General features: G+C 43.5%; 4 protein-coding genes across 5 annotated transcripts in view; all 4 read right to left on the bottom strand.

Moving 5' to 3' along the window:
• Positions 1-154: 154 nt before the first annotated feature.
• On the bottom strand, positions 155-5,889 carry f10 (coagulation factor X). The gene is made up of 9 exons (XM_074627238.1): positions 5,760-5,889; positions 5,315-5,475; positions 3,726-3,750; positions 3,450-3,563; positions 2,989-3,120; positions 2,542-2,843; positions 1,474-1,591; positions 1,210-1,397; positions 155-794 (listed from the first exon to the last, which is right to left on the bottom strand). Exons 1-9 carry the CDS (start codon positions 5,839-5,841, stop codon positions 366-368), a joined length of 1,551 nt encoding a protein of 516 aa, XP_074483339.1. The 5' UTR covers positions 5,842-5,889; the 3' UTR covers positions 155-365.
• Positions 5,890-6,605: 716 nt separating this feature from the next.
• Positions 6,606-14,441, bottom strand: f7i (coagulation factor VIIi). Of its 2 annotated transcripts, none has more exons than XM_074627208.1 (8): positions 14,281-14,441; positions 13,817-13,980; positions 13,396-13,420; positions 13,097-13,210; positions 12,530-12,667; positions 9,752-9,867; positions 9,509-9,629; positions 6,606-7,373 (listed from the first exon to the last, which is right to left on the bottom strand). In XM_074627208.1, the coding sequence occupies exons 1-8, from the start codon at positions 14,339-14,341 to the stop codon at positions 6,751-6,753; spliced, it is 1,362 nt and encodes a 453-aa protein (XP_074483309.1). In that variant the 5' UTR covers positions 14,342-14,441; the 3' UTR covers positions 6,606-6,750. The 2 variants fall into 2 exon arrangements, with proteins under 2 accessions (XP_074483309.1, XP_074483308.1); XM_074627207.1 differs by having other exon boundaries at positions 14,269-14,420.
• A 469-nt stretch (positions 14,442-14,910) lies between these two features.
• f7 (coagulation factor VII) lies at positions 14,911-19,328 on the bottom strand. Its single transcript, XM_074627209.1, has 8 exons — positions 19,174-19,328; positions 18,915-19,078; positions 18,634-18,658; positions 17,974-18,087; positions 17,349-17,489; positions 16,945-17,063; positions 16,626-16,746; positions 14,911-16,545 (listed from the first exon to the last, which is right to left on the bottom strand). Exons 1-8 carry the CDS (start codon positions 19,232-19,234, stop codon positions 15,953-15,955), a joined length of 1,338 nt encoding a protein of 445 aa, XP_074483310.1. The 5' UTR covers positions 19,235-19,328; the 3' UTR covers positions 14,911-15,952.
• Positions 19,329-20,982: 1,654 nt separating this feature from the next.
• Positions 20,983-23,553, bottom strand: part of f7l (coagulation factor VII, like) — a 7,257-nt gene continuing 4,686 nt past the window's right edge. Inside the window, exons 6-8 of the mRNA XM_074627210.1 lie at positions 22,066-22,154; positions 21,834-21,954; positions 20,983-21,713 (exon numbers count right to left, since the gene is read on the bottom strand). Of these exons, the coding sequence (XP_074483311.1) occupies positions 21,166-21,713; positions 21,834-21,954; positions 22,066-22,154 (758 nt within the window). The 3' untranslated portion in view covers positions 20,983-21,165. The remainder of the gene's footprint in view (positions 21,714-21,833; positions 21,955-22,065; positions 22,155-23,553) is intronic.

Raw genomic sequence — 23,553 nt, 5'->3', positions numbered from 1 at the left:
ATAGATTTACAGGAAAAAAGAAAAGTACTTTAATAATTCTAATAAAATGTATTAATAGCTGTAATTAATAAAAAGCAAAACAAAGTAAATGTAAAATGAAGAATATTTGAGTTTCACACGAACACTTTAAAAAATGTACAAAAGCAAAGAGAAGTTTCTCAGACGTGTTGTATTTATTGATTTATTGATTTATTCAGATTGATATTCATCTTAAAGCTCATTTCTGACACGACGGATAAAAAACACATGAAAACAATTAGAATGTTTTGTTTTTTAATTTCCCGCTCCAGCTGCTGCGTGTTCTAATACTACTGAACAGACGCAGCTCTCTGATAGAAGAAGAGTTAAATCTGGCGAGCGGCGTCCTACAGAACCATCCTCTTGATGGCGCCGCGGTGCCTCTTCGCCCTGCCGCCGCCGCCGCTCGTCTCTCTGGCCGTGAGCTGCTCGATGCCGTCGTGGATCCAGCGGATGTACTTGGACACCTGCGTGTAGATGCCGTATTTGCCTTTGCGTGCGCAGCCTTCGCCCCAGCTCACGATGCCCGTGATGAAGTAGGTGTTGTGGTAGCGCGTGACGTGCGGCCCGCCGCTGTCGCCTTGGCAGGAGTCCTTGGCGATGGTGTCGTAGCCGGCGCAGAACATGCGCGTAGAGATGCGCATCTGGGTGGACTCGATGCAGGTCTGCCGGTTCACGTAGGGCATGGTGAGGCGCTGCAGGATGGTGGACGGCTGCCGGCCCTCGCCGAGGCGGCCGAAACCGCTCACCATGCCGTCCTGCTGCCGCATCAACACCTGCAGGAGGACGGGAGACGGTTAACTGCTCCTCGGGCTTCTCTTCTGGGAAGTGCATGTACAGTAAATGTGAACAGCTGGTTAGCGTAGCTTAGCATAAAGACTGGAAACAGATGGAAACTGCTAGCCTGGCTCCATCCACAGGTCACAACCTCCACCAACCACCAATCTGAGCAAACATCCAGGTGTGAAAACGTCAGCTGGCCGCGTTACGAGTCAGGGATTATGTGACGGACTACTTCTCGACCCGGACACCCGAAGGTGTTGATCGGAGAGCTGCTAGAGGAGCTGGGAGGTGGAGGTTGTTACCTTTGAGCAGAGCCAGGCTAGCAGTTTCCATCAGTTTCCAGTCTTTATGCTAAGCTAAGCTAACTGGCTGTAGCTTCATATTAACATGGGTCGTAACGCGGTTCACCTTCTCAGCGAAGTCTTGCTCGGGGATGCACGCCGGCAGGATGTACCTGCTGAACTTGATGGGCGTGGCCAGTTTGATGAGGGCGATGTCGTTGTGGTAGGTGTCCGGTCGGTACTTGTTGTGCGTGATGATGGTTTGGACCTGGTGAGTAGCTTCGTTACCGTGTTCCACCAACACGTCGAACTCACCTGAACGAACAGGAAGCACTTCAGTTAAAACACACCTGAGCCGTTCGGCCGGCGGTGATTGGTTGGTTTGACCTACCGAGCTTCACGTAGATGTAGCGTGATTGGTTCATGCAGTGGGCGGCGGTCAGGATGATGTACTCGGTGAGGATGGTTCCTCCGCAGAACCCTCGGTCCTCCTCGTTCAGGAGGAGCGCCTGCGAAGACGAGACGGGACGCCAAACCGTTAATATCACACAAACATCTGACGCAGCAACCACGCAGGAACCACGTAGGAACCACGTGGCAACCACGTAGCAACCACGTAGGAACCACGTGGCAACCACGTAGGAACCACGTAGCAACCACATAGCAGCCACGTAGGAACCACGTGGCAACCACGTAGGAACCACGTAGCAACCACGTAGCAACCACGCAGGAACCACGTAGGAACCACGTAGCAACCACATAGCAGCCACGTAGGAACCACGTGGCAACCACGTAGGAACCACGTAGCAACCACGTAGCAACCACGCAGGAACCACGTAGGAACCACGTGGCAACCACGTAGCAACCACGTAGGAACCACGTAGCAACCACGTGGCATCCACGTAGCAACCACGTAGGAACCACGTAGCAACCACGCAGCAACCACGTAGCAGCCACGCAATAACCATGTAGCGACAACGTAGCAACCACGTAGCAACCACGTAGCAACCACGCAGGAACCACGTAGGAACCACGTAGCAACCACGTAGCAGCCACGTAGGAACCACGTGGCAACCACGTAGGAACCACGTAGCAACCACGTAGCAACCACGCAGGAACCACGTAGGAACCACGTGGCAACCACGTAGCAACCACGTAGGAACCACGTAGCAACCACGTGGCATCCACGTAGCAACCACGTAGGAACCACGTAGCAACCACGCAGCAACCACGTAGCAGCCACGCAATAACCATGTAGCGACAACGTAGCAACCACGTAGCAACCACTTAGCAACCACGTAGCAACCACGTAGGAACCACGTAGGAACCATGTAGCAACTACGTAGTAACCACGTAGCAACCAGGTAGGAACCATGTAGGAACTACGTAGTAGTTTTGTTGCCGACATAGTTCCATACTTTCTTATATCGGGACATCACCATCCAGAAGGCGTCCTTACCTGCCATGGACACTCTCCTGGTGGACAGTCCTCTCCGTTGACGATGCGAGTCATACCCGCCATCTCAGAGGTAAGCAGTTCCTCCAAAACTCTGTGTAACACACTTTCGTCGATGTTCTTAGAGAGCGAGGATGTGTCCGCGGTGCCGTTGATGTAGAGGTCCGTGAGGTCCTCCGCGGTGGCGTTGGTGTTGAGGTCCGTCGGGTTCGACGCGGTGGCGTTCCCTTCCGTCACGTTCACACGCTCATACCTGAAAACAGTCCGGACGTTTTCGGTGATCACGGCGCCACATTTGAAGGGTTCTGCAAGAGTTCACATGAAGAAGTAGAGCAACGCTGATTAGACTCGGAGGAAGGCTCAGAGGGTCACCAGAACCTTGAGACCGGTACTGGGCCCAAAGATAAAACTGTACGGATACAACAGGACCACGTAGAGTCTCTCTCTCACCGTTGGATTCGCAGGATTTGTCATCCGATCCCAGGAAGTATCCGCCAGCGCAGGAGCACTGGATGTTTCCTCCGACCACGCTGCAGAAGTGTTCGCAGCCGCCGTTCTTATTCTCACAGAGCTCAGGAATCACTGCGAAGACAAAGGACACACTGTCAGAACCGGGGAGGGCTGTTCAGGCCCCGACACCCACAACCGTCCGACGGTCGGCCGTCGGAAACCATCGGTGAGCATCTGTCGGTCTAGTTTTCTCGGTTCGTCCCGCACCGTCGGCTGTGGTCTTTGCGGTGTTTCGAGTGCAACTTTTTGGCCGAGACAAAGGCTAACGGTAGGCTTTCATCGCCGCTAGTTCTTGGATGTCCGGTCGGTGTGTCTGGGCCTTTACGACGGACCCACTGACCGTCGGTTGAGGATCTGGTTTAAAGAAATGAACGGCGTCCAGAGCGACGGTGGTTCCGTACCGATCTCACAGTTGAAGCCCTGGTACCCGGCCTGGCAGTAGCAGTTGTAGGTACCGATGGCGTCTTTGCAGACTCCTTGATGAGCGCAGGGCCTCGACAGGCAGGCGTCGCCATCTGCAGGACCAACACAGGTTAGATTGGGGTTTGGTTAGATCACCTCCAAATACCCAGGTGACCTTGTAGCACTTTGTTACTGTGTTATAGTTCAGTGTTTCTAAAAGATCTCCAACAGAACAGAACAGAACAGAACCGAACAGAACAGAACCGATGCCTTACCGAAGTATTTCATCCAGAATTCATTCTGCAAAAAACAAACAGAATGAAATCAAAACAATTTAAAATCACATCTCAAGTTGGTCATGTTGCTTCTTTTAGTTTAAGGTGCAAAATGTTTGACTTCAATTCAGTCGACAGAACACCCAAAGAATTATCTCGGACGCAGCAACCACGTAGCAACCACGCAGTAACCACGTAGGAACCACGTAGCAACCACGCAGTAACCACGTAGCAACCACGTAGTAACCACGTAGGAACCACGTAGCAACCACGTAGTAACCACGTAGCAACCACGTAGGAACCACGTAGCAACCACGCAGTAACCACATAGGAACCACGTAGCAACCACGCGGTAACCACGTAGCAACCACGTAGTAACCACGTAGGAACCACGTAGCAACCACGTAGTAACCACGTAGCAACCACGTAGTAACCACGTAGCAACCACTTAGCAACCACGCAGTAACCACGTAGGAACCACGCAGTAACCACGTAGGAACCATGTAGCAACCACGCAGTAACCACGTAGTAACCACGTAGCAACCACGCAGTAACCACGTAGCAACCACGTAGTAACCACGCAGTAACCACGTAGGAACCACGCAGTAACCACGTAGTAACCACGTAGCAACCACGCAGTAACCACGTAGGAACCACGTAGCAACCACGTAGTAACCACGTAGCAACTACGCAGTAACCACGTAGCAACCACGTAGTAACCACGTAGGAACCACGTAGCAACCACGTAGTAACCACGTAGCAACCACTTAGCAACCACGCAGTAACCACGTAGGAACCACGCAGTAACCACGTAGGAACCATGTAGCAACCACGCAGTAACCACGTAGTAACCACGTAGCAACCACGCAGTAACCACGTAGCAACCACGTAGTAACCACGCAGTAACCACGTAGGAACCACGCAGTAACCACGTAGTAACCACGTAGCAACCACGCAGTAACCACGTAGGAACCACGTAGCAACCACGTAGTAACCACGTAGCAACTACGCAGTAACCACGTAGCAACCACGTAGCAACTACGCAGTAACCACGTAGGAACCACGTAGTAACCACGTAGCAACCACTTAGCAACCACGCAGTAACCACGTAGGAACCACGCAGTAACCACGTAGGAACCATGTAGCAACCACGCAGTAACCACGTAGCAACCACGTAGTAACCACGCAGTAACCACGTAGGAACCACGCAGTAACCACGTAGCAACCACGCAGTAACCACGTAGGAACCACGTAGCAACCACGTAGTAACCACGTAGCAACTACGCAGTAACCACGTAGCAACCACGTAGCAACTACGCAGTAACCACGTAGGAACCACGCAGTAACCACGTAGCAACCACGTAGCAACTACGCAGTAACCACGTAGGAACCACGTAGGAACCACGTAGGAATCTTTTTTTTGGAGTTTAAGGTGCAAAATGTTTGACTTGAATTCAGTGGACTAAAAACCCAAAGGATTATCTGGGATGCTAAATGTTCCTGAAGAGTTGTTAGCAGGAGCTACGCTAGCTGGCTAACCAACAGCGTGTTCCTTTAAGACTCGCTCGTAGTTTCAGGAGGTTGAATACAGTTTTATCTTTGTCCTCGAAGATCTCCCGCGCCTCCTCCCAGCTGCAGCGCTCCTCCATGCACTCCCTCTCCATGTTGCCTTGTTTGAGCTCCTCCAGCCAGCTGTTGGCCCGTCTCCATCGGGTCAGAACGGCGTTCGCCTCCTCGCCGTCCACGAACACTGAAAGACAAAGTGTTCAGCCGTCGTTAACTTACCGTAGATAGATGGTTACGTTAACCACGCCGGACCAATCGCGGCCCGGCGTGTGTCGGGTTCAGCCAATGAGATGTGAGGAGAGCTTCATGTTGCTGTCAATCATCAGAATATCACAAATGTGTTGATCAACACGTGAAACCAGACGGGGTCAAAGGTCACCTGCCAGCCGCCAATCAACACACAGCCCCCCCCCACCCCCCCTCTTTAACTCCACAGTCCTCTTCAAGTGTTAGTCTTAGTGATCGTACCTACGTGAGCAGCGGTGGCGGCGGCGGCGGCGGACAGGTGGATCAGCAGGAGGCCGAGGGCCCGGCGGTGCAACCAGAACATGGTCGGTGATGTCGGCTCAGTGAGCTGAGAGAAGTAATGGAGTCTGACTGGAGAGAGAGGAGGCGTGGTAGAGAGGCCACTGACCTGCATGGAGAGAGAGGAGGAGGTGATGACATCATCACACTGGGCGGGGCTTAACACTGACTAGCTTTACTACAAGTCCCAGAATGCACTGCAAATTCAGAGTGTCCTCATGTTTCTACCGTCTTTAGTACACAAACATGGACTACCTTCATGCAGCGCTGGAAGTACTACTCTGATACTTTACTGCAGTACAAGTACAAATACCACCGTCTGAAAATACTTCAGATATTTACATATACATATATATATATGTATATATATGTATACATATATATGTATACATATATATATAAATACTCCGTTACAAGTAAAAGTCCTCAAGTCAAGATGTTCCTTAAAGGATCCGTGCGTAATATAATATTAATAACTATGTTTTCATAAACAGCTGAAACTCCTAAAGTAGTGATATTATGGTATGGATAACGGCGTTACCACGGCAACCACAACACTAGATGTCACCAAATCCTACACACTGTACCTTTAAGTCAAAATACAGAAGTACTATCAGGAACATGTACTCAAAGTACCAAAAGTAAAAGAACTCATCATGCAGAATGACTCCTTTATTTATATATATAAATATAATATATATTTATATATGTATATATATTTGCATATATATACATATATATATTTATATAATATCCATCCATCAGCATCAATCACTAACGATCCATCACTTGTCAGTCAGTTCTGTTTATTCAGCATCTTTACAGACGAACACATGAATCCAGATGTTTTTAATAGTAGCTTGTTACGTTACAACCTTCAAGACAGGAAATGAAATGACTTGAACTTCCTGTTTCATGAAGCCAAGGCGGGTTCTCACATCAGCGTCTGCTCCAGCATCTCGATAGCCTTGTCCATGTCGGACGCCATGGTGGGCGGGTCTTTCATCACGCCCTCCACCCAGTCCACGAAGTTGGCCATGTTGGCGTACACCCCATAATACCCCGGGTGTGCACAGCCCCGCCCCCAGCCGACCACGCCCGTCAGGAAGTGCGTGGAGCCGTAGAGCGTGACCAGCGGGCTCCCGTCGTCTCCGCGGCAGCTCTCCTGGCGCCCCTCCAGGTAGCCGGCACACAGCATGTTGTCGGTGAAGTTGAACTGGGCTCGCTGGGAGCACTGGGAGTTCTGGACGATGGGGACGGACATCCTGCGGAGGGCGGGGGACCCCGGGGCCACGGACACGCCGCCGATGCCCCCGCTGGTCCTCTTGCCCCAGCCGGACACGGTGTGGAAGCGGACCGGCAGCAACTCCCGCCGGCTGAACTCTGCGGTCGGCAGGCAGACGGGGACGGCGTGGCGGTTCAAGGTCACGGGACGACTCAGCTGCAGCAAGGCCACGTCGCTGTCGCCCGTCGCCGGGACGTAACCGGGGTGGCCGAACGCCATGGAAACAGGTATGAACTGTTCTGTGGCCTCGGCCTCGTCCAAGTCGTGTTCCCCTGGTAACGGAAAAGAAACCGTTAACTGTTTATCTACCTTATCTATATCTATATCTACATCTACATCTACATCTCCATCTATATCTATATCTATATCTACATCTACATCTACATCTACATCTATATCTACATCTACATCTACATCTATATCTCTATCTACATCTACATCTACATCTCCATCTCCATCTACATCTATATCTATATCTACATCTACATCTACATCTACATCTACATCTATATCTCTATCTACATCTACATCTACATCTACATCTACATCTCTATCTATATCTACATCTACATCTACATCTCTATCTATATCTACATCTATATCTACATCTACATCTACATCTATATCTACATCTCTATCTACATCTACATCTACATCTACATCTACATCTCTATCTATATCTACATCTACATCTACATCTCCATCTCCATCTCCATCTACATCTATATCTACATCTATATCTCCATCTATATCTATATCTACATCTATATCTACATCTATATCTACATCTATATCTCTATCTACATCTACATCTACATCTATATCTACATCTACATCTACATCTCTATCTATATCTACATCTACATCTACATCTCTATCTATATCTACATCTATATCTACATCTACATCTACATCTATATCTACATCTCTATCTACATCTACATCTACATCTACATCTCTATCTACATCTACATCTACATCTATATCTACATCTATATCTACATCTATATTTATCTATTGTATCTATATCTATATCTATCTATTGTATCTATCTATATCGACATCTATATCTATCTTGTATCTATATCTATATCTACATCTATATATTGTATCTACTGTATATTTATATCTATCTATTGTATCTATATCTATGTCTATATCTACGTCTATGTCTATATCTATGTCTATGTCTATATCTATGTGTCTATATCTATGTCTATGTTTATATCTATGTCTATTTCTATGTCTATGTCTATGTTTGTCTATATCTATGTCTATGTCTTTATCTATGTCTATGTCTATATCTATGTCTATGTCTATATCTATGTCTATGTCTATGTCTATATCTATATCTATGTCTACGTCTATGTCTATGTCTATATCTATATCTATGTCTGTCTATCTATGTCTATGTCTATGTCTATATCTATGTCTGTCTTTATCTATGTCTATGTCTATATCTATATCTATGTCTGTCTTTATCTATGTCTATGTCTATGTCTATCTATATCTATGTCTGTCTTTATCTATGTCTATATCTATATCTATGTCTGTCTTTATCTATGTCTATGTCTATATCTATGTCTATCTTTATCTATGTCTATGTTTATGTCTATATCTATGTCTATGTCTATATCTATGTCTATGTCTATGTCTATATCTATGTCTATGTCTATGTCTATGTCTATATCTATATCTATATCTATATCTATGTCTGTCTTTATCTATGTCTATGTCTATCTATGTCTGTCTTTATCTATGTCTATGTCTATGTCTATCTATATCTATGTCTGTCTTTATCTATGTCTATATCTATATCTATGTCTGTCTTTATCTATGTCTATGTCTATGTCTATATCTATGTCTGTCTTTATCTATGTCTATGTCTATATCTATGTCTATCTTTATCTATGTCTATGTTTATGTCTATATCTATGTCTATGTCTATATCTATGTCTATGTCTATATCTATGTCTTTATCTATGTCTATGTCTATATCTATATCTATGTCTATCTTTATCTATGTCTATGTTTATGTCTATATCTATGTCTATGTCTATATCTATGTCTATGTCTTTATCTATATCTATATCTATATCTATCTGAACGAAACTACAAAATTCAGATTTACAGAATAACTTAATAAAAACTTTACAAAAACTTAACAAATTAAAAAAAACTTTATCAAACAAATTTACAAAAAAGCTTTCTCAAACAAATTTACAAAAAAACTATCAAACAAATTTACAGAACAACTTTATATATTTTTACTAAACTTTATAAAACAACTTTACTAAGCAACTTTACAGAACAACTTTAGTAATATAAAAGTGTAGCCGAACTAAGTAGGAAGCATTGATTGATTGATTGATTGATTGATTGATTGATTGATTGATTGATTGGTTACCTGCCACCACGGTGAGGCTTTGAGGGTCGTTGCCATGGATACAGTGAGCTGCGGTGACGACCCAGTCGGGTTTGATCAGAGCTCCTCCACAGTGACTGTTTCCATTCAGCTTAATCAGAACCTGATGGACAGATACATAGATCAATATAGATATATATCTGTATATATATACATAGATATCTATATATATCTATGTATATATATATATACAACGTATATAATACCTGACATGTTGTCCGTTACCTGCCAGGGACAGTCTCCTTTAGGACAGATGTTGGATCCCACCAGTCTGGTCTGATCCACCACGCTCTGGTTCTGACCCGGCTCCTGTGGAGGCAGCTGACCACACGGATACTCCACTGGAAACACAAATACTATATTAAATACCATGTTATACATTATACAATAAGTTAAACCTGGTTTCACCAAAGAACTACCAAGTACTGTGATATATAAGAAACAGTACCGCCGTGTAGAAATACTCTTAAATACTACTTAACAACTTTACTAAACAACTTTACTTAACAACTTTACTTAACAACTTTACTAAACAACTTTACTTAATAACTTTACTAAACAACTTTACTAAACAACTTTACTTAATAACTTTACTAAACAACTTTACTAAACAACTTTACTAAACAACTTTACTAAACAACTTTACTTAACAACTTTACTAAACAACTTTACTTAACAACTTTACTAAACAACTTTACTTAACAACTTTACTAAACAACTTTACTAAACAACTTTACTTAACAACTTTACTAAACAACTTTACTTAACAACTTTACTTAACAACTTTACTTAACAACTTTACTTAACAACTTTACTAAACAACTTTACTAAACAACTTTACTTAACAACTTTACTAAACAACTTTACTAAACAACTTTACTTAACAACTTTACTAAACAACTTTACTAAACAACTTTACAAAACAACTTTACTTAACAACTTTACTTAACAACTTTACTTAACAACTTTACTTAACAACTTTACTAAACAACTTTACTAAACAACTTTACTTAACAACTTTATTTAACAACTTTACTAAACAACTTTACTAAACAACTTTACTAAACAACTTTACTTAACAACTTTACTAAACAACTTTACTAAACAACTTTATTTAACAACTTTACTAAACAACTTTACTTAACAACTTTACTAAACAACTTTACTTAACAACTTTACTAAACAACTTTACTAAACAACTTTACTTAACAACTTTACTAAACAACTTTACTTAACAACTTTACTAAACAACTTTATTTAACAACTTTATTTAACAACTTTACTTAACAACTTTACTTAACAACTTTATTTAACAACTTTACTAAACAACTTTACTAAACAACTTTACTAAACAACTTTACTTAACAACTTTACTAAACAACTTTACTTAACAACTTTACTAAACAACTTTATTAAACAGCTTTACTTAACAATTTGACTTAACAACTTTACTAAACAACTTTATTAAACAGCTTTACTTAACAACTTTACTAAACAACTTTACTAAACAACTTCACTTAACAACTTTACTAAACAACTTTACTTAACAACTTTACTAAACAACTTTACTTAACAACTTTACTAAACAACTTTACTAAACAACTTTACTAAACAACTTTACTTAACAACTTTATTTAACAACTTTACTAAACAACTTTACTAAACAACTTTACTAAACAACTTTACTTAACAACTTTACTAAACAACTTTACTAAACAACTTTACTAAACAACTTTATTTAACAACTTTACAAAACAACTTTACTAAACAACTTTACTAAACAACTTTATTAAACAGCTTTACTTAACAATTTGACTTAACAACTTTACTAAACAACTTTACTTAACAACTTTACTAAACAACTTTACTTAACAACTTTACTAAACAACTTGACTTAACAACTTTACTAAACAACTTTACTAAACAACTTTACTAAACAACTTTACTAAACAACTTTACTTAACAACTTTACTAAACAACTTTACTTAACAACTTTACTAAACAACTTGACTTAACAACTTTACTAAACAACTTTACTAAACAACTTTACTTAACAACTTTACTTAACAACTTTACTTAACAACTTTACTAAACAACTTTACTAAACAACTTTACTAAACAACTTTATTTAACAACTTTACTTAACAACTTTATTAAACAACTTTACTTAACAACTTTACTAAACAACTTTATTAAACAGCTTTACTTAACAATTTGACTTAACAACTTTACTAAACAACTTTATTAAACAGCTTTACTTAACAACTTTACTAAACAACTTTACTAAACAACTTCACTTAACAACTTTACTAAACAACTTTACTTAACAACTTTACTAAACAACTTTACTTAACAACTTTACTAAACAACTTTACTAAACAACTTTACTTAACAACTTTACTTAACAACTTTATTTAACAACTTTACTAAACAACTTTACTAAACAACTTTACTTAACAACTTTACTAAACAACTTTACTAAACAACTTTACTAAACAACTTTATTTAACAACTTTACAAAACAACTTTACTAAACAACTTTACTAAACAACTTAACTAAACAACTTTACTTAACAACTTTACTTAACAACTTTACTAAACAACTTTACTTAACAACTTTACTTAACAACTTTACTAAACAACTTTACTAAACAACTTAACTAAACAACTTTACTTAACAACTTTACTTAACAACTTTACTAAACAACTTTACTTAACAACTTTACTTAACAACTTTACTAAACAACTTTACTAAACAACTTTACTAAACAACTTTATTAAACAGCTTTACTTAACAATTTGACTTAACTGTAAATACTTGTTAGTTGTTAGTTATTTAGCAGCAGCAGGAACACGTTCTGTTAGCATCTCGTCGTAACGGTCCTCCTTGTTTGTTTTTGTTAGTTCAGAGTCTGCTGCCCCCTACTGGTCACCGGCTGAACTGAATACACAAAGGTACGTATAATACTAGTAAACACATGTTTATGGAAGTAATATTTGTACCCTGAGCGACACACTGACGTCCGTCTTCTCCCAGTTTGTATCCGTCAGCACACAAACATTTACGTCGAACTCCTGAACCGTCACAGAAGTGTTGACAGTGTCCGTTCTGGTAAAGACACTTCAGCAGGTCTTCTATCACTGAAGACATAAATATATTATAACATTAATATACATTAATATTACTACGTCGTATTCCTGAACTGTCACTTCAGCAGGTCTTCTATCACTGAGGACATAAAGACACAATATATATTTATATAATAACAGTTAACACAGTTCTTAAACAACTTAACAGTTTTCTAAAACAACTTAACAATCTTCTAAAACAACTTAACGGAACAACTTTATAAATCAGTACATTTACTATCGTCACATCTATCCGAAACATTTCACACGTGTAAATTCGTAAAACAAATGTAATATGGTTATAATTTCTAGTCATTAGCATCTTTTACTCTCAGCAGAAATTGTTAGATTTAATAAATAAATTCAATGAATTACTAAAATAACTTCCAGCTGCTGTTTTATAATTTAAATATCTGATATTTAATGAATGTATTGTTTTACCTGTCTGACAGTATTGACCTTCAAATCCTTCAGGACAGTAACACTGGTAGGACGTCCCCATGCGGACACATGTCCCGTTATTACGACACGGATTGACCTGGCAGGGGTCACGACCTGACACATAAAATCAATTATTAATATTTTACCTTCCAATCAAAACATTTTATTAAAACTTTATTCTGCTGCTACAAAATTATTTAATTAGAACAAACCTCCTTCCTGATGTCTTTCAAAAGATGAAAGATGAAAATCATGACCACAAATTATAAATAATGGACAAAGTTAAAGGTGTTACTTACGTGCATACGTCAGCCAGAATTGGTCCTGCAAAGACAGAAAGAAATTAACAAATAACCACATAAATATACAGTAACTGAACATGTTAGAGTGAATTATTCATCATAACTGAACATTTTCAAGAACAGAAGATGCTTTTCTACAGAAACACAGACGATGTATCAACAGACAGTGAGCTAAAGCCAAAAGTTTTTATGCAGCACAAGAATTCTCACGAATGTTAGCTCATACAAACATGTAACTGTCAAATCATAAGCTATATTTAACAAAGAATGACTTATTTTCCAAAAATAAATATCTGCTTTTGTCAAATAACAATAAAAGTTTTGACTCAGATTTTCAGGGTTTGAAAAACTAAAAGTCCAGAAGAAACTCTTAAAGATTCAGTGTCTTGTGTTAAACAACATTTAAATTTTGTCTGACCGTCAGGTCGTCGTCTTCGAAGACTTCTCGTGCCTCCTCGTAGCTGCAGATCTCCTCGACGCATTCCCTCTCCAGGTTTCCTTTTCTCATCTCCTCCAGGAAGCCGCTGTTCGCTCGCCGCCATCTCTGCAGCACTCGGTTGGCCTCGTGCTTCTCGACGAACACTGAAGCAAACGATCAAATAGCTGCATTTATTAAACCTATAACCATCAACACATGCACTAAATGAGGAGCAGGAAACACCCAGAAATACTTGTCTTTTAATTAACTGTGAAATACACTACTGTTGGAACAGTTCATTCAGACTATTTCACATGTAAATAAAACATTATTCTGTTTTTATGTTAGAATAAAATAGTTATTATTGAGGGAGAGACGAACATCATCAGCGTAACATCTGATTACTTACTGTAGTGTATATATATTTATATATATAAACATTAATAACATGCCTCCTTGATTACCTGCAGCAGCAGCGACGGCCGACAGCAGGATCCAGACGCCGCAGCAGCTCTTCAGCAACATGATGAGTTCAGAGTCTCAACGAAAACACGAACAAACAACGTTTTGAGTCTTTTAGAAGTCGACGCCCAACGAGCCGCTGAACCCTCCGAGCAGGTCAGTAAACACGTCCAGTTACTGCCAGCTCATCGATTATCAGCAAAATCCTACTGAAGTACACAAGTATCATCAGCTTCATGTAGTTAAAGTATCAGCAGTAACACTAGAAATATAAAGTACTGCAGTAAAGGTACACGTTACTAGTAGTTACTAGTTGTGTACATGAATGATGAAATAATGCAACACACACATTTACTGGCTCTATTGTGAAATTACTAAATAAACTGACAGCAGAATACAAAACCTGACAAACACTAAAATATATTAAAAAAAACATATTTTAGATGTTTTATTCATATAAAATATATATAATATAATATACAATAAATTATATTAATATAATGAATATACAATTTGAATCATAGTTTAGATACTTTAACATTAGAAGACACCTCAACGTGAAATTATTGTTCATGTTATGATGCAATAACAGAAACTCAGATTTATAACACAATTAATAAATCAGACGGACATTGAACGCCTCACAGACAAACATTTAATTATAAAGTAACCAGATAAAGTATTTGTACCTTTTTCTCCCATCGCTAAATACTGTTCAACATTAACAACATACAAATTTCACAGTTTACATAAGTTATTTTAAAGTACTTTGATATAAGTAGAGCTGTCGATGGATTCATATAGTTAATCATGATTAATCACACATTATTTATCTGTTCTAAATGAACCTTAAAGGGAGATTTATCAAGTATTTAATCCTCTTATCAACATGGGAGTGGACAAATATGCTGCTTTATGTAAATGTATGTATATATTTATTATTGTAAATCAATGAACAACACAAATCAATGACAGATATTGATCCAGAAACCCTCACAGGTACTGCATTTAGCATAAAACAATATGCTCCAATCATAACATGGCAAACTGCAGCCCCAATTTTGAAAATGGACATGACAGTTTTTCCTCTCCAACATTTAGTGTAAGTTTGGAGCGTTATTTAACCAGCTAGTCTGACATGGTTGGTACCGATGGACTCATCAGGTTCTGTAGTTTACTATGATACCAGGATCTTCACTCTAGCTTTAAAACTGAGCCGATACAACCTCTGAAAGATTGATTGCGTTAATGCGTTAAAGAAATGAGTCTGATGCTGCTGTTCTGAGTGATGGAGTTCCTCAGGGCTCTGGTCTGGGTCCTGTTGTATTTCATGTTTATTTATGACTGTTGGGTCTTTTAATTCATCATTTAAATGTATGTTTCCACTTCTCTGCAGACGACACACGACTGTATTTGTCAGAAAACTAACCTACCTAAAGGACTGCCCAAAAAGTTCTCACTTCAAATGACAATAAAACCTAAAATATCAAAAATAAAAGTTTCATATGATACCAGTATCTTCACTCTGGCTATAAAACTGAGCCGCTACAACCTAAAAATCACTATTTGCGTTAATTCGTTAGAGAAATTAGTGGCGTTAAAATGGATTTGCGTTATTATCGCGTTAGTGTTGACAGCCCTAATATAGATATATATAAACTACGGGACGGACTCTCAGGTCGTCAGGTTGTGTGTCGAAGCCTCGGTGGTGATGGCCGGTGGGTTTGGCGTCGCCGTCCGGTTGTGGATCCACTCCAGGTAGTTGGACACTCGGGTGTAGATGCCGTAGTTGCCCGGTCGGGCGCAGCCCTTCCCCCAGCTGACGATCCCCAGCAGGAACGCTTTCTTCTTGTACTCCGTCACCAGCGGGCCGCCGCTATCGCCTTTACACGAGTCCTGCCGGCCCTCGATGTATCCGGCGCAGAACATGTTCTCCGTCAGTGCCACGTGGCTCTCCTCCAGGCACTGCTGCGTCCGGATCCGTGGGACTTTCAGCCGCCGCAGGATGTTTGAGGTGGGCCCGTTTTCGCCCCGCCTCCCCCATCCGCTCACCGTGTGCAGGCCAACGGCCCAGAGGTCGCGCTCGGCCAGCGGCCGCGTCGGCAGGCACGCCGGGATCGCGTACGGCGTGTAGACGATGGGCGCCGCCAGGCGTAGCAGGGCGATGTCGTTGTTGGCGGTGCTTTTCACGTAGTTCTCGTGCATGAAGATCTCCAACACCTGGAGGAACTGCTCCGTGCCCTCGTTCACCTCCGTGTTGTGTTCACCTGACGGACACAGAGCTCGATGATTTTAATGGTCAAACTTTAACATGGTAACACACCTGCCGATGAGTCAGGATTCGTACCTGCGACCACCTTCAGGAACTGAGCGTCGGTGTCCTCCAGGCAGTGAGAGGCTGTGAGGATCCACGTAGGTTTATAGATCACTCCTCCACAGATACCTTTACCTTTATACATCAGCAGGACCTGCGGCACACAAGCAGCTTTTACATTTTCATTTTCTAGGATATTTGTTTGTTGACATCTTTGGAGACTTTCCACCAGAACCTGGTTCTGGTTCTGAAGGTACTTTCCAGACTCTCCTCATTGATTGTGTCCTGACATGGAGTGAAGAAGCAGTAGTGAAACAGTAAATGGTGAACTGTCCCTTTAACTGTAACGTACCTGCCAGGGGCATTCACCTTTGGGGCACTCCGTTCCCCCGACGATCCGAGCTCGAGAGTCCAGCTGCTCCGTTTTGTTTTGTCCGTGCAGAACCGGAACCATACCGCACGCTATCGACTCTGAAACCACAAAAACAAATCATACGGTTAAAGTTAACTTTGTAAATTATTATTGTCTTATTTTAAGCTCAGATGTGGCGTCCCACAAGGATCGACACTGGGACCTCTGTTGTTCAGTCAAATTGTTGAGATACTGAGCCAAAAAGAATTACAGTTTCATTTCATATATTTTATCTTATTGTGACAAAGTTGAACTTTCAGCATAAACTGAGTCAGAATATTTTCTAATATGAACGACGATAAAACACAAAAAAATCACATGAAAGCATTAAATCGTACTCCGACCTTTCGCTACGCAGCTCCGCCCATCGACGTCCAGGAAGTAGCCGTCAGCACACGAGCAGATCAGTCTTTGTCGTCCCTCGTCTTCATCACAGAAATGGTCACAGCCTCCGTTCTCCAGCTGGCAGGTGGCGTTGACGGCTCCTGTAAAAACATTTAGTTCAACACGAAGAGCAAATATCTGGTTGTTCACTTGTTGATTTTCGGTATCGATGCCAATAAAAAATGTTAGTTTTGGGGACCAACAACCTTCATTTGATTAAATATGTATCAGTGTTAAATAAGAAACTTTGCCTTAATAAGATATCGTCTAAAGTTAGAAAAGTTTCCTAATTTAGAGCTCAAAATACTGAACTTTTAGGTCAACTAGTTTTCTGATAAGTACAATCGTGTGTCAGAAGTTTCAGAAGTGAAAACATACATTTAAATGATGAATTAAAAGACCCAACAGTAACGTATAAACAGGAAATACAACAGGACCCAGACTAGAGCCCTGAGGAACTCCACAGATCAAAACAGCAGCATCACACATGATCTTGTATTTTGACATCGTGGTACTTTTAACAATCCACATGTACACATTGTAGAGGTCAGGTATTTATGATTTAGGAGCATTTGTTTTGCTCACCCTGCTCACAGTTGAGTCCGCTGAACTGAGGGAGGCAGTAGCAGGTGTAGGTTGAACCCTGAGCAGAGCAGCTGCCGCCGTTCAGACAGGGAGTCGATTCACAGCTGTCTGGAACTACAGGACCACAACACAGTCTTTAGTTCAGGATTAAAGTACAATAGATCACACAGTTTAAGAACTACCAAGCACCAATCGTCTACTATGAATCATGGATCACGATCTCTGGTAACCACAACACTTAAAACAAATAACTAGAGCTGTCAAAGCTAACGAGATAATAACTCGTTCTTTAACGCATTAATGCGATTGATTTTTCGGAGGTTGTAGCGGCTCAGTTTTAAAGCTAGAGTGAAGATCCTGGTATCATCTGAAACTACAGAACCTGATGAATCCATCGGTACCAACCATGTCAGACTAGCTGGTCATGAAGGAGGTTAAATAACGCTCCAAACTTACGCTAAAGTTTGGCGAGGAAAGTCATTCGTGCATTTCCATATTCGTCTTATAGCAGATTTTCAGAGTCACTGAGCCAAAAGTATGATGGCCCTGGATCAGGGTCGGAACCGCCGTTAGCCTCAGTTAGCAACTAGCATGACTTCATGCTAGGAGACTTTATACCGGTATGAGATTGAATAAATAAGAAAATGTGTGGTTGCTTACGGTTGTACGTTTTCCAGAATTCGTCCTGAGGAAACAGAAACACAGATATCAGTCCAAATGACAGAAACTAGTTTTACAGTAACACTCGTCTTCCTCCGCCAACCGGTCCGGTGTCAGTTCACACCGACGTCACATCGACCGTTTAACACCAAACTATCATCAGCTCATCTTTGAGTCCAAGTGGACGTTTGTGCCAAATTTGAAGGAATTCCCTCCAGAGCGTTTTCTGGACCGGTTGGTCGGAACAACCTAAACACCAGAATAATAAAACGGATTCTGACCGTGGTCTCGGTGTGTTCGAACACCTCCCGGGCCTCCTCGTAGGAGCACTTCTCCTCCAGACACTCCCTCTTCAGATCCCCCATCTGGAGCTCCTCCAGCCAGCCCGAGTTGTACCGCCGAGTCCGGACCAGGACGCCATGGGCTCGACCCGGATCCAGAAAGACTTCCACACAGAGAGACGGAAGGAAGAGTTCAAACAGAAGCCTTCATCTGGTGCAACACTAGCTGGACTTGTGTTCAAACGTTGACTTGGCTCACCTGAAGCCGGCTGGCAGCTGGAGACGCTGAAGACGAAGGTGAAGAAGACTCTCAGCCACATCGTTGGATTTCATCAGAAGGTTGTGCTGCTTCGTTGTCGACCCAACGGTGCAAAGTCTGGTCCCCCCCCCCCCAACTATAGATCACATGTTCCCAGTGGAAATCCCCGTCTGACTCAACATGACCCGGACTAACTAGAGCTTCTGACCCTCACAGGAGGAACTCATGTTGCAGCTGTACAGGTTGCTATGAATCAACAACAAGTTCAGTCTGCTAGGTGGTTGCTAGGTGGTTGCTAGTTGGTTGCTAGGTGGTTGCTAGGTGGCTGCTAGTGGGTTGCTATGTGTTTGCTAGGTGGTTGCTAGGTGGCTGCTAGTTGGTTGCTAGGTGTTTGCTAGGTGGTTGCTAGGTGGCTGCTAGTTGGTTGCTAGGTGGTTGCTGGATGGTTGCTAGGTGGTTGCTATTTGGTTGCTGGATCGTTGCTAGGTTTTCGCTAGGTGGTTGCTAGTTGATTCCTAGTCGGTTGCTAGGTGGTTGAAGGTGGTCGCTAGTTGGTCGCTAGGTGATTGCTAGTTGGTCGCTAGGTGGTTGCTAGTTGGTCGCTAGGTGGTTGCTAGTTGGTTGCTAGGTTTTCGCGAGTTGCTTGCTAGGTGTTTGCTAGTTGCTTGCTAGGTGTTTGCTAGGCGGTTGCTAGGTGGCTGCTAGTTGGTTGCTAGGTGGTTGCTGGATGGTTGCTAGGTGGTTGCTAGGTGGTTGCTGGATGGTTGCTAGGTGGTCACTATTTGGTTGCTAGGTGGTTGCTGGATGGTTGCTAGGTGGTCGCTAGTTGATTCCTGGTTGCTTGCTAGTAGGTTGCTAGGTGGTCGCTAGTTGACTCCTGGTTGCTTGCTAGATGGTTGCTATGCGGTTGCTAGGTGTTTGCTAGGTGTCTGCTAGGTGGTTGCTAGGTGGCTGCTAGTTGGTTGCTAGTTGGTTGCTAGTTGCTTGCTAGGTGTTTGCTAGTTGCTTGCTAGGTGTTTGCTAGGCGGTTGCTAGGTGGCTGCTGGTTGGTTGCTAGGTGGTTGCTGGATGGTTGCTAGGTGGTTGCTAGGTGGTTGCTAGGTGGTTGCTGGATGGTTGCTAGGTGGTCGCTATTTGGTTGCTAGGTGGTTGCTGGATGGTTGCTAGGTGGTCGCTAGTTGATTCCTGGTTGCTTGCTAGTAGGTTGCTAGGTGGTCGCTAGTTGACTACTGGTTGCTTGCTAGATGGTTGCTATGCGGTTGCTAGGTGTTTGCTAGGTGGTTGCTAGGTGTCTGCTAGGTGGTTGCTAGGTGGCTGCTAGTTGGTTGCTAGGTGGCTGCTAGTTGGTTGCTAGTTGGCTGCTAGGTGGTTGCTAGGTGGTTGCAAGTTGGTTGCTAGTTGGCTGCTAGGTGGTTGCTAGGTGGCTGCTAGTTGGCTGCTAGATGGTTGCTATGCGGTTGCTAGGTGTTTGCTAGGTGGTTGCTAGGTGGTTGCTAGGTGGCTGCTAGGTGGTTGCTAGGGGGTTGCTAGGTGGCTGCTAGTTGGTTGCTAGTTGGCTGCTAGTTGGTTGCTAGGTGGCTGCTAGTTGGTTGCTAGGTGGTTGCTAGTTGGCTGCAAAGTGGTTGCTAGGTGGCTGCTAGTTGGTTGCTAGTTGGCTGCTAGGTGGTTGCTAGGTGGTTGCTAGGTGGCTGCTAGTTGGTTGCTAGTTGGCTGCTAGTTGGCTGCTAGGTGGTTGCTAGGTGGTTGCTAGGTGGCTGCTCACAGGAGGAACTCATGTTGCAGCTGTACAGGTTGCTATGAATCAACAAGTTCAGTTTGTCTTCATCTTTTATTTGTTGACAAATTACCCAATCAGCAGCATCTGTATTACACATCTGTATATCTGTATTACACATCTGTATAGCTGTATTACACATCTGTATATCTGTATTAGTACAGGTTATGAACTCTCCGGTTGAGTAATAACTTCTTCTGGGTTTGGACCTGAACATCTCAGACGGTGGACATGATGTCCTGGATCCAGTCCAGGAAGTTGCTGACTCTGGTGTAGACCCCGTACAGGTTTTCGTTAGCGCAGCCCTTCCCCCAGCTCACCACGCCCGTCAGGAACCAGGTCTTCTTGTAGCGCGTCACCAGAGGGCCGCCGCTGTCGCCCCTGCAGGCGTCCTGGCCGCCGGTCTTCAGCCCGGCGCAGAGCATGTTCCTGGTGATGTTCAGCTTGGTGTGGAGGCGGCACTCCTGCTGCGGGACTCTCGGCAGCACCAGCCGCTGGAGGATCCCGGCGGCGGGACCGAACCGCGACAGGCGCCCCCAACCGGACACGGTGGAGTGGCGGATGGCCGCCAGGGTTCGGCTGAAGGAGCTGTTCCGAGCGGGAAGGCAGATGGGAACCACGTAGGGTCCCAGTTTGACCGGGCGGTGCAGCCTCAGCATGGCGATGTCGCTGTCGGAGCTGGTCTTGTTGTAGCCGCGGTGGATCAGCACCTTCACCACCCGCCGCTTCTGCTCAGTCCGGTCGTTCTCGTTGAGGTCGTGTTCACCTTCACAGGGACACAACTTTTATATTTTACCGTTCATATCAAATTAATAAATGATTGACGAGACAAAAGACATAAAAACCAAAAAGGGTTAAAAGCGGTCGAGGGTTTCGGGAGACTTACCGACCGTGACGTTTAAGACGGCGGCAAGTTTCCCCCAGACGCAGTGAGCAGCAGTTAAAACCCACCGATCGGACAGGACGATCGCTCCGCAGATGAAAACGTTACGTTCAGTTAGCAGCGCCTGAGCAGAGACAAACCAACTACGCTCTCAACATTCACAACAATGTAATACATTATCCCAGACGGGCTCGGAGAGGAGTTTTGGGGTGTAGAGCGGCGATGAAGGACTGACCTGCCACGGACAGTGTCCTTTAGGGCAGATCACCCCGTTGACAACCCTCGGGGCAAAGTGGATCTGAGGTTTTCCACAGGCCACAGCGTCTGAACCAGAGACCAGAGAATCACACCCAAACTACAATGTTACTAAGACATCAGCTTCGTTAGCAGGAATCGCTCAGAGGTGAAGCTAGCATGTAGCTACTTAGCTACTGAGATGCCCCCAGGTGAAGTCTGTAGTGCTAGTTGGTAGCTAGTTGGTTGTGAAGTGGTTGCTAGTTGGTCGCTAGGTGGTTGCTAGTTGGTCGCTAGGTGGTTGTTAGGTGATTCCTAGGTGGTTGCTAGTTGATTGCCAGGTGGTTGCTAGTTGATTCCTAGTTGGTTGCTAGGTTTTTGCTAGGTGGTTGCTAGTTGGTCGCTAGGTGGTCGCTAGTTGGTTGTTAGTTGATTCCTAGGTGGTTGCTAGGTGGTTTGTTAGTTGGTTGCTAGGTGGTTGCTAGTTGATCGCTAGGTGGTTGCTAGTTGGTCGCTAGGTGGATGCTAGTTGGTCGCTAGGTGGTTGCAAGGTGGTCGCTAGTTGGTCGCTAGGTGGTTGCTAGTTGGTTGTTAGGTGATTCCTAAGTGGTTGCTAGGTGGTTGCTAGTTGATAGCTAGGTAGTTGCAAGGTGGTCGCTAGTTGGTTGCTAGGTGGTTGCTAGTTAGTTGTTAGGTGATTCCTAGGTGGTTGCTAGGTGGTTGCTAGTTGGTTGCTAGGTTTTCGCTAGGTGGTTGCTAGTTGATTCCTAGTCGGTTGCTAGGTGGTTGCTAGTTGGTTGCTTGGTTTTTGCTAGGTGGTTGCTAGGTGTTTGCTAGGTGGTTGCTAGGTGGCTGCTAGTTGGTTGCTTGGTGGTTGCTGGATGGTTGCTAGGTGGTTGCTATTTGGTTGCTAGGTGGTTGCTGGATGGTTGCTAGGTGGTCGCTAGTTGATTCCTGGTTGCTTGCTAGACGGTTGCTATGCGGTTGCTAGGTGTTTGCTAGGTGGTTGCTAGACGGTTGCTAGGTGGTTGCTAGGTGACTGCTAGCTGGTTGCTAGGTGGTTGCTAGTTGGTTGCTAGGTGGCTGCTAGTTGGTTGCTAGGTGGTTGCTAGTTGGTTGCTAGGTGATTGCTAGGTGGCTGCTAGGTGGTTGCTAGGTGGCTGTTAGTTGGTTGCTAGGTGGTTGCTAGGTGGCTGCTAGTTGGTTGCTAGGTGGTTGCTAAGTGGTTGCTAGGTGGCTGCTAGGTGGCTGCTAGTTGGTTGCTAGTTGGTTGCTAGGTGATTGCTAGGTGGCTGCTAGGTGGCTGCTAGGTGGCTGCTAGGTGGTTGCTAGGTGGTTGCTAAGTGGTTGCTAGGTGGCTGCTAGGTGGCTGCTAGTTGGTTGCTAGTTGGTTGCTAGGTGATTGCTAGGTGGCTGCTAGGTGGCTGCTAGGTGGTTGCTAGGTGGCTGCTAGGTGGTTGCTAGGTGGTTGCTAGTTGGTTGCAAAGCT

Source organism: Sebastes fasciatus, chromosome 24 (genome assembly GCF_043250625.1).
Source record: "Sebastes fasciatus isolate fSebFas1 chromosome 24, fSebFas1.pri, whole genome shotgun sequence".
In the NCBI taxonomy this organism is placed as follows: domain Eukaryota; kingdom Metazoa; phylum Chordata; class Actinopteri; order Perciformes; family Sebastidae; genus Sebastes; species Sebastes fasciatus.
The sequence above is the reverse complement of the archived record's forward strand: the minus strand, read 5'-3'. Positions and strand labels throughout refer to the sequence as shown.